This window comes from Myotis davidii, unplaced genomic scaffold (assembly GCF_000327345.1).
Source record: "Myotis davidii unplaced genomic scaffold, ASM32734v1 scaffold54, whole genome shotgun sequence".
Taxonomy (NCBI): Eukaryota; Metazoa; Chordata; class Mammalia; order Chiroptera; family Vespertilionidae; genus Myotis; species Myotis davidii.
Window position 1 is genome coordinate 1469898 of NW_006287915.1, and position 19510 is coordinate 1489407.

The 19510-nt window shown below is 40.5% G+C and overlaps 1 protein-coding gene across 4 annotated transcripts in view; it reads left to right on the top strand.

Annotated features, from left to right (window-relative positions):
- The first annotated feature begins 3350 nt into the window (after positions 1–3350).
- The window catches only part of KRR1 (KRR1, small subunit (SSU) processome component, homolog (yeast)), a 40467-nt gene continuing 24307 nt past the window's right edge, over positions 3351–19510 (top strand). The window contains exons 1-2 of one of the 4 annotated variants that reach the window (XM_015561336.1): positions 16961–17261; positions 18538–18648. In XM_015561336.1, coding sequence (XP_015416822.1) covers positions 17178–17261; positions 18538–18648 — 195 coding nt within the window. In that variant the 5' untranslated portion in view covers positions 16961–17177. Of the gene's footprint in view, positions 3362–16960; positions 17262–18537; positions 18649–19510 lie in introns of those variants that run through there. The other 3 variants (XM_015561338.1, XM_015561337.1, XR_001513185.1) reach the window with 3 other exon arrangements.

Sequence of the window (19510 nt, forward strand, 5' to 3'; positions counted from 1 at the left end):
TCTAGACAGAATCCCTGCTACCTACCAGGGCTTCTTATAAAAAATGAAGATAGTGAATAGATGTATCTTAGAAGTACCTAAATGGGACCTGCATTAGATATTCAACACACACACACACACACACACACACACACTTTCTTACTGAAATTCTTTCTTTTTGGCTTATAGGATTCTCAACCCACTCTTCATTCATTTCAAGTTCTCTTTCATCTCACCATCAACTTGCTCTCAAACATTGCTGTTTTCTAGAATCTAGCTCTCCAGTCATTCCTACTCAGCATGCTCTCAGATATATTAAGGTTCTTTGTGGTCTTAGCCATGATCTATATACTAATGATACCAACGTCTCATTCTCTAGCCCTAGCTTCCCTCCTGAGCACTGAGGTATGTCTGGGATCCCCTAAGCACTTACAGATCATTTATTTCCCCATATCTGCTTCTTTCTCTGTCTTCTAAACTCAATCACTGGCACCAGTGCCCACTACAGTACCGAAGCCACAAGCTACGGAGTCACTTGAGATTTCTCGTCCCCTCACATTCTCAACTACAGCTGATCAGTCTCCAAACTCTTATGATTTTACTTCTCAACTATTTCTCAACTTCCTCCACCTTCATTTTCATTGCCATGGCTCTTTATCTTGACCGGGAATGTTCTTGCCTAGAATGTTAAAGTAGCCTCCTAACTGGTCTCCTTATTCTTCGATCTGAATCCTCCAATGTGTCATCTACCTAAAATGAAATCTGACCACATCATTCCTCTGCCTAAAATCTTACAACGGCTTCACACCATTTCCAGGATAAAGTTTGAAGTTTTTAGCATGGAATTCAGGGTATTCAATGGCATGACCCCAGCCTATTTCTCCCACCACTCCCCACTACATACTCCAGGCTGGATGGTACTGATGAGTTCTAGTCCCTCACTGATCAGTCTCAAAAAAATGTAGCTTAAACAGAACATTCTTCCACCCGCCTTGTCTATGATCCCTTGATTCTTGTTCATGGGACTCTAGTGCAACATCTATCAAAATGCATTACAGTCATTTATTTGCATGTTTGTATCTATGATTGCATTCTTTGATCAAGGACAATGTCATTTATTCTTGTGTCCTGGTAGTGACTGGCACATAAACACAAATATTTATGATATAAAAAGAAAGGATTTTAAATAAAATTAGATCAGTATTCTTAGCAATCTTTACATAAAAAAACAAGTGTGAAAATTAGAATTTAAAAGCACCCATTACTTTTATTTTAATGATGTGGACACGATATTAGTGAAAGCAGGGGAAGATTTTGTCTGTCACTTACAAATGTCATTCAACCAAAACCATTTATTATCCTAGAAAATAATGACATCTTGGAAGCACTCCTTATTGATTTACCTATTACCTTCACTGACCTAAGACTAATGTTTAAAATGTCTTCAATAGATGAACAGTTATTTTAATGTATGATCAATCTATTGCTACAATATAAACAATTTATTTATTAAGAAACTTTATTGGCCTTAGCCAGTTTGGCTCAGTGGATGGAGCATCAACCTGCAGACTAAAGAGTCCTGGGTTCATTCAGGTCAAGGGCATGAACCTTGGTGCAGCTTCCCTGGCCTTGGTTGGGACACATGCAGGAGGCAACCAATTGATGTGTTTCTCTCACACTGATGTTTCTCTCTGTCTTTCCCTCTCTCTTCCACTCTCTCTAAAGATCAATGGGAATTTTCAGGTGAAGATTAACAACTACAACAAGAAGGTTTTTTTTTAAAAAAAGAGAAACTTTATTTGAGCCTTTCTTAGCTGAAAACAGGGTTCAGAGGTGAATCTATGTGTCTGGACAGTCATTAACTAATAAGCACATGATTGAGAATCTGCTTGCTTGTGTAGGTTTTCTTGGCACCATGGGAATAATAGAAAAAGTTTCACAAAAAGAGTATGTTATGTAGTTTAAATTTATCTTTGTTCAAGAAGATTTTAATCTCCTACTTCTATCAAAAATGCAGACCAACCTGGTATAGAATCCCTCTTATTAAAAATAGATGGAAATGCTAGACAAAATGTAACACAACCTGCAGACAGTTCTATGCACACACACACAAATATCTGATATTTTTTTAATTGAAAGAGAAATCTTAAGTTATCAGAAAGGAAGAGAAAATTTATAGCCAGTGTGACTGCCTTGTAATCTGATACCAAAAAAAAATCTGTTTGCAGTTGGAATAGTTAGTTAATGCCCATGTTAGGACAGCAAATTTGATCTTTGGTTGTTAACTGAGATGCCTTTACAAGTATATGGGACATTGGAAAGGCTAGTGAGTGACAAGAAAGTTTGTCTTGGCCTAAAGTTGAACGGGAAGAAAAGTCTCATTGGAAAAACAAAGGGCCTATGTCATATACAGATATGGAATCTAAATAGATAACACTAGCTTTGCATAGGGTTCCTTAGGTTGAAAAATAGCAATGATGTGATTCTGGAATAATGAACACCTTGAGGTAACCAGTAGAAACAAATGTAAAATTGCTTTGCAACAATAGTTCAAAACCACATAATGTTCAGGACTCTTGTAGCAGAAAACAATCCTCAATTGAAAAATGAACTCACAATAGGAAAAAAAACCAACTATACAAGTAACATTTGGTATAAGGGAAAGTTAGTATACACATTCATTAGGAGAATTAGCACTCTATAAGAACTTGAGCTAATAGAAAAATCTGAAGAAGATAGAAAATAAGTGTTTGAGGTATGCTATATAATAAAAGCCTAATATGCTAAGTGTCCAGTCATTCATTCGACCGTTCGACTCGTCACTAGGACACACACTGACAACTTGGGGGCAGATGCTCCGACCGGTAAGTGAGCTTGCTGACGGGGTCTGGCTGATCAGGACTGGGTGAGATAGGCCAGACATGTCCTGGAGCCCTCCTGCTGTCCCTCCCCTGCCCCGATCATGTACCGGTGGGGTCCCTCGCCTGGCCTGCGCCCTCTCACAATGCAGGACCCCTTGGGGGATGTCAGAGAGCCGGTTTTGGCCCAATCCCTGTAGGCCAGGCCGAGGGACTTCACCAGTGCATGAATCCATGCACCGGGCCTCTAGTTTGAGATAAAAGAAGAACTAGAAACCAAGAACAAAAAAATAGGATACTTAAAAGATACAAGATAAGTATGAAATAAAATAAAACTTACAGAAATTATATAAGTAAAAAAGAATATAGTGAATTAGAAGACAATTCTAAGCAAATGGCTTAGAATGAAGAATGGAGACATACAGAGTGGTCAAGGGAAGTGAAGTACAGAATGAGAACAACAAAACTCTAAAGGGAATTGCCAAAGGACAGAAAAGAAACAGTGGGGAAGAGATAATATTTAAGTAAAAAAATACACAAGGATGTTCAATGTTAATGAAAATATGAGTTTACAGACTGAAAACACACAGGTCCTAATGAAACAAAATCCATGTATAGTTACATTTTAGTGAAACTAAAAAATTCCAAAGACAAAGAGAAAAATTAAAAAACAAGAGGAAAAGCACAGGTTACCTACAGAGGAAAGTTATTACACTAATAGCTATATTGCTGTCAGCAGCAATAAAGGCAGAAAGACAATTGACTAATATCCATAAAATGATGAAAAAATGTGAATCTAGAATTCTATACCCAATAGAATTTCTTCAAGAAAGATAATAAAGCAGACATTATCTAAAGAAGGCTAGGGGAGTTAGCATTCACACACCTATACTGGAAGAATTACTCAGATACATTATTTCAGAGAGAAAGGAATTGAATCCATAGACAGAGAGGGGAGTAGTGAACAAATGAGTAAACATTTAATTAGATCTAAATAGATATTGACTTTAAAGTAAACAGACATATAGGTATGCATTGTGTGTTATATTTGGTTAATTGGAGAATATTTTTAAATAGTGTGTGGCATTTCTATTCAACTTTATACTGTATGTACAAACTGGCCTGGTAAGAAAAATAAATAAAAAATTAAGGATTAGAAAGAAAGAAACAATACTATCATTATATCAAGACTACATTATTGATTGTGTAAAAATTCCGCAAGAATCTACAAATAAGTATAATTATTAAGAGTGTCCTGAGTGCTTGTTACATGTAATATTAATATATAAATGTTAATTACATTAATAATTATCTACAATGCAGAAAATGCAATTTAAAATATATCATTTACTAGTAAAATGAGAACACAATTGTTTCATACCTAGGAATATTTCTTGAAATATATAGAAATGTATGAAATGTTATGAAAAGATATTTTAAAAGACCTAAATAAACAGAAAATTATATCATGCTTATAAATAAAAAAGTTCAATATCATTAAAATGTCAACTCCTTCCAAATTGAGTTAAACTTTCTTACAATCACAACCAAATTTAAAAGCCATTTCCTAGAAGGTGAAAGATATTTTCTTACTGTTTCTGAATACCTGGGGCTCCGGCTTTTGGAAATCCTGCCATGAGAACCTTCCCAAATGCTGCAAACATTGGCTGAACCCTTCTCCTCAAAAATCACGGGCCATTTTCCAGGGGCTCCCCGAAAGGGAACACTGGGTGCCCTAGGTCAGGTCATGCTACCTGTGTGAGCCCTTCCTGGGCAGCTCCTGTAGAATCCCCTCTATGTGGCAGCAAGAGGGACATGAGAGAGGGCCCACCTGAGCAAGACGGCTGTGTGGCGCATACCCTGGTAGCCCAGTGTGGCTCACATCCCGGAACAGGGCTTACAGCATGGAAGTGGGGATTGCTGATGGGCCTCTCACCGGTATGTGTTAGTGCACTGTGAGGCCCCGAGCCTGTCATGTCCCTTTTCTCTTTGGTGAACATCTGAACAGAACTGTGTGGGGGTTTTATGAGTTTGTGTGTGTATCTTTAATTTCAGAGAGCAAGACTTATGTGTGTTGTGGATACAGGAATCACAACAGTGCCAGAACCATGAGCACGGTGGCAGTAGGTTCACAAAAGAATGACAGACACAGTGGGCCCTTCGAGGGGATCAGAGGTGCGCCCTTGGACCTAGAGAGGATAACCACATATCAGGACAATCAGGGAGGCCAGAGTAAGCGGCAGAAGGCAAAGCAGAATGGTGATTCTGGGAAACCCCTGGGCCCAGGTCTGCCCTGGCCTGAGGTGCACTGGGAAGGACAGTGTTTGTAAAGAGCCTGGCAGAGGACAAAGAGCCTCGTCTTTATGACCTCACATCTGAACAACTCCAGAGTGTCTAAATTTCACATACATTGTCCACCCTGTGACCCTGTGTCCCCAATTGACTCGCTGTATGAGCCACATCTTCACTCTCAGGTGCTGGGCTAGGGCTTGAGATATTCCAGAACCAAGGTGAGGACTCGGCTCTCAGATGGCTAAGCAGTGATGAACATTTTATACCGAGTGATGACTTGCTGCAGGCAGGATGCCAAGTAATTAAAAATCATAACCTTATCTCTCTTCCACAATTACAACCATTTCTTACTTTTCTGACCCTGATGTTGTATTAGGATATCAAGGACTTAATTCACGTTCCCCAAGGTAAAGCAGACTGAGTGCGTGCTGGATAGTAGACAGTATGGACCCAACCTTGGCTGTGCTGAACGGAACTCCCTCTTGGACAGAATTCTGCTGAAATCTCCTGCTCAACCATTTCATCGCGTCTCTCTGAGATTAAGTGACATTTCCACAATCTTAGGAATGGACCACTTGCTATTCAAAGATTCATATCAGAAAGAAAGGGCCACATGATGGACCGTTACCTGTAGTAGTTTACACCGAGGGTCAATTGTATTTTTCGTAGAGGGTTACACATGACCAGAGGGATGGAGAACGGAGGTGGACACTGACAGGGGTCTGTTTTTTTCACAAGAGACATTTTCCTTTCATTGGCTCAACCCATATTTGGTACCAGCAGTGGATTTTCATTTCCTTCCGAATGAAATCGATGAAGTAAATATTTCATCAAGAAATCCTCGGAGGTCAGAAAACATGTTCTGAGAAGGCCAGCTAATACAGGAACCTTGGAGCCAGAGCAGTGTCACTGTTCCAAGCAGGCACACAGTGCCCCCTGGTGGCCCAGTGTAAAGTAGCACGAGTGCTGCAGAGCTCTCGGTTCTGCCAGCAGAAGCCAACCTTGCACTGAGACGTGCTTTCAGGCTCGCCCTTGGATGGCCTCATGTTCTGTAAGATTCCACGTCTATGGGTGCGTCCCGGTGCAGGTCACTGTCTTGACATTTCCCACTGTAAAAACTGAGGCCAGTTCCCAGTGCAGTATTTCAGGGAGTATTGATTGGGCACCCCAGCCATACCCAGGTCGCACCACAGCACATAAAGGGTTTGAAATAACTTTTCCACCTCCCTGCACTTGGGCTGTTTCCAGATCTTAGCTATTGTAGATTGTGCTGCTGTGGGGTATATATAGGGGTATATATAGTCTTTCTGACCGGTGTTTCCAATTTCTTAGGATATATTCCCAGAGGTGGGATCACTGGGTCAAATGGCAGCTCCATTTTTAATTTTTTGAGAAAACTCTATACTGTTTTCCACAGAGGCTGCACCAGTCTGCATTCCCACCAGCAGTGCACGAGGGTTCCCTTTTCCACCTTAAAAGAATAGGCTCATGGGACATTACAGAGTAACATGCTATGTATGAAAAAAGAGTGTTTTTCCACCTGGAATTTTCTTATAAAAATTAGCCTTTACTCAGAAGGAAATCAGTAACAGAAGCTTCCAGAGGTTCTTTATTTCATCCCTAACCCAAACATTTTTTTTCAAGCACAGAAATAGCCTTGTCTCGGGCTGTGTTAATAAGCAGGGCCCGGGCCAGCACAGCACCTATTCCTCCATGGCCAGCACATCCCACCTTCACCTCCCAAGCTCATAAGGTAGGAGAAAAGGGCCTTCCTCGTCAGGTCCCTCTTAGTGTCAGCAAAGCCAAGATATGAAGTCCCAAGTGGGAGGGCCCCATCCGCACCCTGAATTGTGAGTGTATACTCAGACCGAGAAACTGATCATTAGGTTGCAGATAATTAAACTGTGTTACAAGCTCAGGGGGAACATTTTCTTTCTTTCTGGTTGCCGATTAGTTTACTGCTGATGCAGCAGGAAGGGATCTTTAGAAAGACTAAGCTAATGCTATCACATTACCCTCTCTTGGTTACAGTTAGTTGGTATGATCCTTTTGTTGTGGTTGTTATTTGTCTTCTCCAATGAGGAGGCAAGCACCATGAGACCAGGAACCTTATCTGTCTCATTTAGCGAGATGTACTTACTCCATGCCTAGGACTGTGCCAGATGTACAATAGAGAAGAAATAAATTCAATAAGTACTTACTGAGCATGAATAAGTGAGTAAATGAAGGAATACATGCTGTTTTAGCAGGACTTTGATGTAGTTAAAAACTGCATCCTCTAAAAAGGAATTACCCTCTCCACTTTCCCACACTATTTCTCATTTTATTTTTCTGAAGGAATCTTCTATTTCATTTAGCAAAGAGAGGACACCAAGAGCTATTTTAAATGACCCTATTTTAAATATTGATAGGTGTTTTGAATATCTATTGCTGTGTAACAAACATCCTGAGACCATAATGGCTTACCACCACCAAATACTTATTAATTCTCCTGCTTCTGCAATCTGGCTGAGCACCTTCTTTGTGCCATGTGGTGTCAATAGCATCTGACATGTCTAAGTTGCTTCTTCTCTCACTCATGGCCAGAATGTCAGCTGGGATGACCGGAACCTCTGAGAGCTGGCCAGGCATGTCTATGTCTCTCTGCACATGGCCAACTGGGGCTTCTCCCAGGGGGGCGGTGTCAGGATAGTTGAACTTCTTGCACTGTGGTCTTTTCCAAGAGAGAGTAAGTAGAAGCTGCCAGACATTCTGAAGGCTTGACCAGGAATTAATAGTCATACTCACAGCATCCTATTGGTCTACGTAAGTCACAGAGCCAGTCCAGGTTCAAGGGGGGAGGAGAAGCAGGCTCAATCTCTTGGTGTGAAGAGTGGCATGCATGTACAGTGAGGAAAGCATCCATGTTGGCCATTCTTGAAGACTTTGTATCACATAATGTGGTTCTTTTAGGGTTGCCTTCCTGACTGCCTTAGAATTGCTGTGGCTATGTACCAGCTTGTGCCAGGCAGGGATGATGAACATAGCAGTCTATGCAGTAGGCAAAGATTATATCCTCCCTGCTCTTAACTTCATGCTGCTGGCATGTGTACATTTCTTCATTGCTTTGGTGTGGCAACAACTCCAGCCAAGTCACTATTGCCAGACACCTGCCCATTTCTCCTAAATTATGACTAATTACCATTATAATGGTTCTTCAGCTGAATTAAACACCTGTCTTCTGCAAAATCCAGTAAGATTCATAAAGACTTCCTTATCAATCATCACAGCATCCCTGGTGAGCGTTTGAATGAGGTAGGTGTATTCTCATTTTAGAAAGGAGAAAGGTGAAACAAAATGAAGCTCTAGGAAGGTTAACCAAAGACACACAGCTGGTCAGCTCAAACGAAGGAAGGGAAGAGGGAATGTGTGTATATGTGAAGGTGTGAGGTGTGTGTATCAGAGGCAATGAGGGAAGAAGAGAGGGAGAGAGAGGAAGCAAGTCGTCTGGGGAAAAAATGAAGAAGAAACATCAAAATTATTTTTTGTTTCCTTTCCAATGATATATGGCAATCATATTAGTGTCTTAATATATTGAAAGATTTCTAGAAGCAACAAACTTCAAGAGCAATAATCAAAGACTGAACTGTCCTCCCCAATATCGCTGTAATGAGATTTCGCCTGTATCAAATTCAATTTGTTTGATTCTGTCTATGTCCTTGGGCAAGAGCCTGGCCTTCATGTATTGATGGGAATGTTCAAAGGTCTATCGTGTGCATTAAATGAAAAGGGACATAGCACGTCATGTATGGGAAGCACCTCAGCACAGACACCCAATGAATAGGATCTAAAATAAGTGTCTTTAATCTTAGGAATATTAATATGTTAATTGAAATAGGGAGATTTTATAAAAGCCTTCTCTCTTTATTCTCTACCTAGTGATTTTTAAAGACAACAGAATTGATTAGCGGAGCTGCATATTAAACGCAGCTTAGTTCGTGCATTTAGACCCAAGTCTGTGTGACCTCACCCCAGTCAGGTAATGTCTCTGGGCGTTAGAATCCTCATCTGTAACTCGTCGGAGCTGGACCACAGGACCGTGAGGTTTTTTGCACCTCTGGTAGCTGTGGTTCTTTACTCACGCTATCATCTGTGACCATTTTGCCCTCTAGTGGCAAGAATCAAGGAAAAAAATTCTTTCTAAGAAGTTTAATTTCCATAACCGCATTAAAATCTGATAAATGTTTTAATAAATGCTTAGATTTGTTTCGACGTTGTTTTAGTTATATCTAGGGAAAAATGATCAGTCAACATTTATATAGTTTTAGGAATGTGTGAGCACCTTAGCTGATGCTTCTGGCTCAGGGTCTCTCAGAAGGCCAGTTGCAGTCATCTGAGCTTGCCAGCTCTCTCACCAGGCTGATGGCAAGAGGCTGCTATTCCTTTCCACGGGGACCTCTTCCTAGGGCTGCTCAAGACAGGGCAGCTGGCTGCCCCCAGGGCGAGCATCTGAGGGAGAGACAGACAGATAGACAGAGAGGCCAAGACAGAAACTGCAATGTCTCTTACAAACTAATTTCAAAAGTTACATACCATGAATGAATAAACTAGAATTGCAGAAACTCAATATGAATAAATCTCAAACAAACCATTCCATGAAAAAGCAAGTTGCACAAGTACATACAGAATATAACTTTGTGTATATATGTTTTATATGTATAAAACTAATATAAATATTTATTTATTTACATGCAAGTTTACTAATGCATAATGTGTAAGCATGTCATGAAATAGTTAAAGCCAATTTTATTTTGTTTAAAGAGTGTGTGCGTGTGTGTGTGTGTATGTGTGTGTGTGTGTGTGTTAGCCAAACAAACAAAAATATTTATGGAAGTGATAAACACCCAACTTGCATCTGAGGGAAAAGGGAAGGAATGAAATTAGGGAGGTGTGAACAGAGGACTTAATTAGCAATATTTTATGTCCTAAGTTTAATTATGACTACGAAAGCGTTTGTTATATTAGTCTATCTGCCTTTCTGTAAATCTGAAGGAGTCCATTTAAAAATCAGATCATATAGTTATTGCCTCTAGAAGAGAACTCAGACTGTGGAGAGAGTGACTTCATTTTGCATATGCACAAGATTACATTACACACACCTTTATGTAAAGCTGGAGTAAAAATGACAAAATGTTAGCATTTATAAACTATAGGTGGAGGAGTCTTGGATTATGGTTGCATAGTTCCTTGCATTTTTCTTTTTTATTCTTTTTAAATTTAAGAGAAAAAAAAATCTAGCCACTTCCTGTAAGGAAATCTGCTGCACGAGAGAATAATCATTATCAAAGGGAGATACAGCAAGTCACTGCAATTACAGCAGATCACATTCTCATTATCACCACACGTGCCCGGAGGAACATTAACCAACTTATTAGACCAATCATTGCATGTTTTAAAGCCTCACAGCAAATATGAAGAATTATTACCCCCACTTCCCCCAAAAAAATGTTAGCAAGTAATTCCTCCATTTATCTTGTGACTGGGCCTATGTAACTCTTTACGTGTATGGCTTAGTTTTAATAAAATGGTGGCATGGGAATGAGGGGTGGTGATGAATAAAACCTGAAAATGTATTAATCCCTTGGATAACTTATTATACTTATGGGGGTACACTCTGGGTTTTGCTCCTTGGCCAGTATGCAGTCCCCTTCTTTTGGCTACAGCTCCCAATTTTCCCTTAGGAATCATTCCTTCCCATTCCCACCCACATGGTTCATATGGCTGTGACCGCCTCTGAGACTGGCCACTGAGCGTGCTCCTGGGACTTTTGGTGGAACTCTTAGGGAGAAGGAGGCTCCTTCTTTTGGGGGATTTAAATCTGGAGCTGCCAGTAGACATCTTGCTTCAGGACACAACACAGAAAAGCAGAGCCACAACACAGAAGGGGTGTGGAGGGAGGAGAGAAAGAGGGAGAGAAACTGAGGAAGAGCATGAATGTCTTTGACATTGTTAAGGTCCTAGATCCAATTCCCAGCTATGCAGAACAATATATTTTGTTACTTTTTTTGTTACTTTGCATTTTAATAATTTGAAGTCAAAGGAATCTAGAGAAGTATACCTGTATGCAAGTACTCAATCATACCAAAATTCTCATTGTAAAAAGCATGTGCTTATGTATTAATGGAGTTCCTCTGCCCCCTCAGTCTCTCTCTCGGGGGCTCTAAGAACAGCAGATTGGAGTGCTCATAGGATCAGGTCCAGGCCAATGGCACACTGGACCTCTCATACTGCTTTAAGGCAAGAGTCCTCCAGGGTTTTTATGACAGGTGTGTAAACCTCTCACCAAATTTTGGGTAAAATGTTATGTACCCAAATATACGTGCTTTTCTAGAAAAAGGGCCCATGGATTTCATCACAACAGTAGAGCAACTGGTAAACCAAAAGAGGTTAAAATAACTGTTAGGTGATCACAGACACAGTGTAGTGTTAAAGTCTGAATTTTCATGTGTCTGTGGTGCTAGGGTAATTAATTAGAGAATCTGAAACAAAGGATAAGCAATGTCACATTTTGAAATGGTGACATCATACAATGTCTTGTTAAATAGAAACCCATTGCATGTTTAAAACAGTTCATCTAAACAGTTCATTTCATCGCAAGCCATCTGCAGTTACCACTAGCTGAAGGGTGGGAGAGGGATACAGATTTAACAATTGACTAGAAATCTGCTTTCTGGAGAAGTTCATATGTTCTCCCAGGGTCATGTCAACAAATAAAAGACTGTAGTTTTGCTTGTTCTATCTTCATAAAATAATTCTCAGCGGTATCAACACGTTTCACATGCCATGGATTAAATCTTGAATATTCATGCATGCATTAAAAAGCCTTCTGTTGCTAAGGTGGAACCTAATACCATAAATGTGTCCCAGCCTCTCTGTAGGGAGAAGAATAGTGTGCTAAAATTAAGTCAAAGCTGTTGCTTATCAATAAGAACAACCAGGAAGAGAAAGAAGAAAGATTGCCCTGGAAATATTATATTTCCCAATGAAATATTAATGTTTCATGGGCCTGCGGCCTGGAGAGACCAACAGTCAAGCAGAATGAGTGTCTTTAGATCGCAAGCATCCACTGCATGTACAAGTGCCCTTGTTTGCTTGGGTAACGAGACAACAGGATTCCAGAATGACAGGAGCAGAGGGAAATGAAGCAAGATTGCCCACCGAGGAGGCCAGCATAAAGAACAGCAAGTGTTGCCCTAAGTAGGTAAACACAGTGGAAAAGAACTGTGCTTTCATGGCAGGCCTGGTTAGAAGGGAAGCACGTACTGACCCTTTAGAGTAGAATCACAGAAATTAAGAACAGCTATAGATGGACGTTTCTCCATCTTGGCACTCTCGACACTTTTGAGTTGGATAATTCTTTTTTGTTGGGGCTGCAAATTCTCAGGCCCTACTCCAGACCTACGGAACTATAAAGTGAGAATTGGGCCATCCCCTCACTGGATTCTGAGGTTGGCTAAAGTTTGAGAAATAGTAACCTACTTAGCTCCCCCATTTTACAATTCAAGAACCACAAGATTGGTTAAGTAGTGCCTACCCAAGACCCAACTGCTGGTTACCAGACAAAGCGGTTCACCATATCTCCTTCTCCAGAAAGTTTACTACGAGTGGCCTTGCAGGATGAGGTGGACATTCTGCAGGGATAGTTCATCGCAGCACTGACCATGGGAATGACACATGAAACATCCTGTTGCACAGCCGGGAACAGTCCAAGGCTGGCTGAATATGCTCCTCAAATGTGGTCTCCTAGATTCCCACATTCCCTAAGCTTTCATGCAGAACACGTCACTTTTATTGACATCATTTTTCTAAATACATGTTAATAACATGGTTAGTTTAGAATGAGGCTGCTTTATTGTGTTGTGTCTTCTTGACTGTTATCGCTAGATCCCTATTTTATTAGGCAATCACTTGGAGTTAGAAGGGGCCTTATTTGTTTTTTTTTTGTTGTTTTGTTTTGTTTTAATATATTTTTTATTGATTTATTACAGAGAGGAAGGGAGAGAGATAGAGAGTCAGAAACATTGATGAGAGAGAAACATCGACCAGCTGCCTCCTGCACATATCCTACTGGGGATATGCCTGCAACCCAGGTACATGCCCTTGACCGGAATCGAACCTGGGACCTTTCAGTCCGCAGGCCAACGCTCTATCCACTGAGCCAAACCGGTTTCGGCAGAAGGGGCCTTATTTGTATAAGCATGCTGTTATTGATGTGGGTAGATATATGTTGATTTAAGATTTTAAACCTTCCTGTGAGGTTGACTGGAGTAGCAGTTTGCATATGTTAGAAAATAAAAAAATGTTCAAACCTACGTATTGGAGAGATCTTTTCTTAATTGCTTATTTAAAAAAAAATACGTTCCTGTGCAAAAATAATTTTTATTCTAGTAAATGAATACAAAAATATCAAATGAAAAGTAAACCATGCTTATTTGCCCAGTGTTTTTGCTCTTTTTAATAAAAGATAGGTGCAACGCCCCTCCACCCCCCACATTTCTCTGCCCATAACATCTGGGTTAATTTTGTGGGAATGAAGACCTCTAAGTCCAAAGGAGCGTTGTGAGGCCAAGTTGCTTTGCATGGGGAAGTGAATGAGCAGGGTAAGGCTGGTGAGGCACATCTGTAGGAGGACGAGGATGGCTGTATGTGGGACCAGATTGCCTAAGGGGCCCACGAGGGGGAAAGCCACAGTCAAAACAGGTCTGCCTGCTGCTGCTGTGACCCACAGAGGACGTTCCAGGCCAGATTTATGCCAAGAAACTCTTTAGAGATTATATATTTTATTTCCCCTCTTAGTGTAATTTGTGCAATTTCTGGGAATAACCCTGCAGATATGAGTACATATTTGTTCTCAGATACTCAAGCATGTTAAAATAAAATGATACAGTTGTAATTGATTTATGGCTATTGTTATTTAAATGACCATCCTTTGAAATTTCACTGCACTGAGAGGTAATAGTCAACATTTTGTTGACTGTCATTTTACAGCTCTCCCTATGCAGGCACACACACGTAGACAGTTTTACATGAACAAAGTCATACGCCTGATGATTCATAATGAACACCTATCACCTCTAGTCTTTTTTCCTACTTGCATTTTCTTTCTAATCACCCTCATCCCTAAGATAGGCAGCCTTGAAAGTTTAATGTATTTCCCTCCAAATAGTTTTTCATTGTAGGAATATATGTGTGTGTGTGTGTGTATACACATATATATAATTAGTAAAGTAATGTATAAAGTAAAATAATAATTATGTGTAATTATTATTATATCCAACACATAGAACATGACCAAGTATTTGGAACAGCACCTGAAACATAGATGCTCAATAAATACTTGTTGAATGAATTACTGATTTGCTTTATAAAATGGGATAATTATATATGTATATATAACTATTATATAATTTTCAATGTAATTATAGTTATGTATATAATTATCCCATCTTTCTGTATCTGGCTTCCATCACTCAATGCCTCTAGGTAATCTCTCCATATATATTTAATTCTTATGAATGGTTGCATAATATCTCACAATCATGAAGGTCACATCAATTTACTTAACTATATCTCTAATTGATAGTCAAGATGCTTTTATTTTTTGCCACTATAAATAATAGCTAATATCTACCGAGTGTGTTCCATATGTAAATCACTTTTTTAAAGCAATTTACATGTATAAAGTCACTGAGTTAAAGTTATTCTGTCCTTGTAGGAAACTGAATAGGGGTGGGTGAAAATTTGCCCAAGCCTACATAGCTAGTAGGCTCTAGACCAGGGGTGGGCAAACTTTTTGACTCGAGGGCCACAATGGGTTCTTAAACTGGACCGGAGGGCCGGAACCAAAGCATGGATGGAGTGTTTGTGTGAACTAATATAAATTCAAAGTAAACATCATTACATAAAAGGGTACGGTCTTTTTTTTTTTTTTTATTTTTTTTTTTTAAATATATTCTATTGATTTTTTTACAGAGAGGAAGGGAGAGAGATAGAGAGTTAGAAACATCGATGAGAGAGAGACATCGACCAGCTGCCTCCCGCACATCTCCCACTGGGTATGTGCCCGCAACCCAGGTACATGCCCTTGACCGGAGAGAGAGAGAGAGAGAGAGAGAAACATCGAGTGAAAGAGACACATGGATTAGTTGTCCCCCACATGAGCCCAGACCAGAGCTGGGGATTGAGCCTAAAAATGAGGTACATGCCCTTGACCAGAATCAAACCTTGCACCCTTCAGTCTGGGGCTGATGCTCTATCCCCTGAACCAAACCAACTAGGGCCTGAACTACGTCTATACAAGACAGAAATCAACAAAATTGTATATATATCCTAATGGAATGGTGCTTTATTTCTAGTTGACAGTTTTCCAGCAACAACATGATTATGGAAGGATATACATATTTTTATATTGGTAGATTACTTTGCAAAAAGATAGTAACAGTTTACATTTCTACCAGACTGTCTAAGGCTGCTCTTTCCTCCAGCAGATTATCATTGAAAAAATATTTTTATTACTTCTTTTTTGCCAATCTGGTGGGTGAAAAGTGGTGTTATATCTCTACGCTTTTCTGACAGTGTAATATGTTTATCAACCATTTGGATTTGCTCTTTATTGGTCAGGGTTCTCCAGAGAAACAATAGAGAGAGAGTATATTCACATGACTATGGGGGCCTGGAAAGTCCAAAATCTTCAGGGTGGGCTGGAGACCCAGAGAACTGGTGCTGTTGCAGCTGAAGTCCCAAAGCTGTGAGGCTAAACACCCAGCCCGCCTTGTACCAGAGCTACTAATGGTCAGACTGCCGGGATTTGAAGTCTATCTCACTACTAGGTTTTTCTGGGAACATTGAAGGAATTGCTTCTCACTTTATAACTTTCATCTGCTATTTGTTCTATTATAGGGATTTGTAATTATTTTTTGAGCAAATTGTAAGAATATTGGGATAAAATCACTGCCTATAAGATACAGGATAAAAGCAAAAATCGTAACATAATCATGTCTTGGGATCTTCTGTCCCTAAGTAACAATGTGTTTTCTACACATACCACCTAAGAATCTTTTATAGGCGATAAAATCCACAAGGGTGGATTTCAGATCATTCTTTTCCCATTTCACTGAAGAGAGGAATTCAGCCTATCAAAGACTTCTTCTATTTGTGCTGCAGAAAACATTTTAAATGGCGAGCAACAAGACCAATCATCAAAAGAATGGTCTTATCTGTAGCGAGTCTAAGAACTTTTAGATTCCTAGAAGCGTAAAGATTTGTAGTAGTGGTGAACCTCACATCTTGAAGTCAGCTAATATGCAGTGTAGGGGTAGCGTGGGGTCAGGGTTGGAAATCTTCCAGTGGTTCTTAACCTTCCTAACGCCTCAACCCTTTAATACAGTTCCTCATGTTGAGGTGACCCCAACCATAAAATTATTTTCGTTGCTACTTCATAACTGTAATTTTGCTACTGTTATGAATCATAATGTAAATATCTGATATGCAGGATGTATTTTCAGGGGCCGTGATCCCAGATGGAGAACCGCTGGGCCGAAGTGAATACTTCAGAAGTGCTTCGTAGTTACTGTCCTGTTGACGTAGAGATATATCAAGACCCTAGAAAATCACCATCAGAAACAAGGATTTTGAAAACTTACCTCCATAAAAAGTATCAATCTTGTTTTAACTTTAGTTTCTCACTTTATAACTTTGGATATAACTCTGAGGCCATGGGAAAAATACAGACGGAACCCGTCTCCAACTTACAATGCTAAACTACAATTCCCAGCATGCAGGCAAACTCCGTGGTTTCGGTGCACCCTGAAAAAGAAGTCCCTGACTCTCCATTGGCAGCATGAGAAGCGCCGTAGTTCACACAAATCCGCGGGTTCTAGCGAGGGCACGCACGGAGACTGCGCAGATCTCCTCGTCTGAGTTCTACGGCACTCATTGTGAGTACCGGGACTTTAGCCGGAAGGATTTAAGAACCGTTCCACTTCCGGTAACACCGGAAGCAGTTCCAAGATGGCGACCTCCATAGCAAACGGGCTAGTCCGGCGACTGGGAAGAGTGGATTTCGTAACCAGAAGCAGAAGCAGGAGAACCGAGGTAAGGTGGTGTGAGCACCGAAGCCCGGGTGTGGAGGTTCAGTTGCGATAGTGTGACGCCGCCTCGGGTCTGTTCTCTGAAGTTGAGTCCCTATAAGAGCTGCTTTTTAGGGGTATTGGCCGGGCCTGCGGAACCGTCTGGCGGATATGGTGTCGGTCAGGTGTTCCTAATAATCGCTTCTGCTAACGGCTCCCAGAAGCGCAGGTGTTGCGGACTTCGTCTTTGGTAACATGATGGCTAAGAAATTGCGGAGGGCACACCTTAGACCACGGCGATGGCTGGAAGTCGGCCAAATGAGGGATGCCGTGGAGTAGGAGAGCGTTTGTATTTGAGTTAAGGGCTGATGGTAAAGGACACAGACATGAGTGAGGACATTCAGATTCAGCAGGTCTGGGCTGGAGGCCAACAACTGCATTTCCAATACCTGCAGCTTATGCTCGTGCTGCAGGCCTATGAACCATACCTTTGAGTCGTACGGATATAAGTTATAGCTGTTGGATTTAAGAGGTTCCTAACATCCAGGCCTTTCAATAAATGATATGAAAGATAATTTATGGCCCGTCAGAAGCATTTTGTTTTAATGAAAGGAGGACCTTTATGTCCCCTTAGTCAAGTGGCTAATCTTTTTAGACTGAATGTCTTCTATAAAGTGGGAAAAATAATAGTGGTTCTTCCTACTGATGAAAGAGAATCATTGATCAGCTGCCTCCTGCACACCCCACACGGGGATCAAGCCTGCAGCCGGGTATGTGCCCTGACCCGAATCGAACTGTGACCTTCTGGTTCATGGGTTGATGCTCAACCACTGAGCCAAGCCAGCCAGGCCAGAGAATTAGCTTTTAAAAATTTTATGCACCTGCATAAACATGCAAACATAGTATATACACACATACTCAGGCTTCACTGCGGGTAAAGTTGAAAGGTTACTTACATTTAGAATAGCCCTGTAAACAAAATGGTATTTGAGTCTTCAGCTCTAACATGGTGTGGTGCAGTGGGAGTTACTTGAGTACCACTGTCTGTCAGGTGTATACTAATTAGTGTGGATCCAAGTTGGGTCCTCGCCCTTCAGGCACTTTGCTTTATGCAGCCACGGAAATGTGTACAAGTAGTTTTAATAGTGTGTTGGTAACGATGGAGGCCTGTTCTTTGACTGCTGAGAAATCATAAAAAGCATAGGAAAAGGAAATGCAAAGGGAGTTTTGGAAGATTGTAAATGTATGTGTATAAATGTCCAAAAGTAGGTTAAAATCTGATGTGTAATTTTTTCCTGTAGATGAGTCAGAACTCCTCGCTGTACCTGATGGTTGGGAGGATCCAGCTTTTTCCAGAGGACACCTGGGAAGCCGTTTTGCATCTCTGTTCCCAAATACAGAGATTGGCAAAAGTAGGCTCACGGTTTTCATATGGAAAAAGACATGCAGGTTATGATTATTACAATAGCTTTATTAACTCAAAAGACTGTCACAATGAACTGTAAACTTACCCCTGTATAGAGAGGCTTACTTGAAAGAGTGCTGGCCGTTGGTACAGAAAGCCTTGAATGAACATGTATGCATATTTTATGTATTTCTTTGAGATTTTGCTCTGCTGATACCTTTACTTTTAAGTAAGTATTGTATGCTGGTAGGTTTTTTTTTAATATATTTTTTATTGATTTCAGAGAGGAAGGGGGAGGGAAGGAGAGAAGGGAGAGAGAGAGAGAGAGAGAGAGAGAGAGAAAGAGAGAGAGAGAGAGATGAGAGAGATGAGAATCATTGATCAGTTGCCTCCTGCTTGCCCCGTACTGGGGATAGAGCCTGCAACCTGGGCATGTGTCCTGACTGGAATTGAACCATGATTTCTTGGTTCATAGGTTGATGCTCAACCGGCTGGGCTCGCGCTCTCTCTCTCTCTCTCGCTCTCTCTCTCTCTCTCTGGTAAACTCAGTGATCTAGCCTTATGTTGAATAGTTTATCACTCAGTATATTGAAATATTCTTCAGAATATGTGAACATATTCTTCAGAATATGTGATCCAAGTTGGGTCCTCGCCCTTCAGGCACTTTGCTTTATGCAGCCACGGAAATGTGTACAAGTAGTTTTAATAGTGTGTTGGTAACGATGGAGGCCTGTTCTTTGACTGCAGCATTTTTATTTGCTTTGTTGAAATCTGGTTCTTTGTACTGAGAGTTGATGCATAATTTTCCAATTATTGCTTCTTTTCCAACTTATGATAATTTGTTTTTACTTTGTATTTAGCTAACAGAA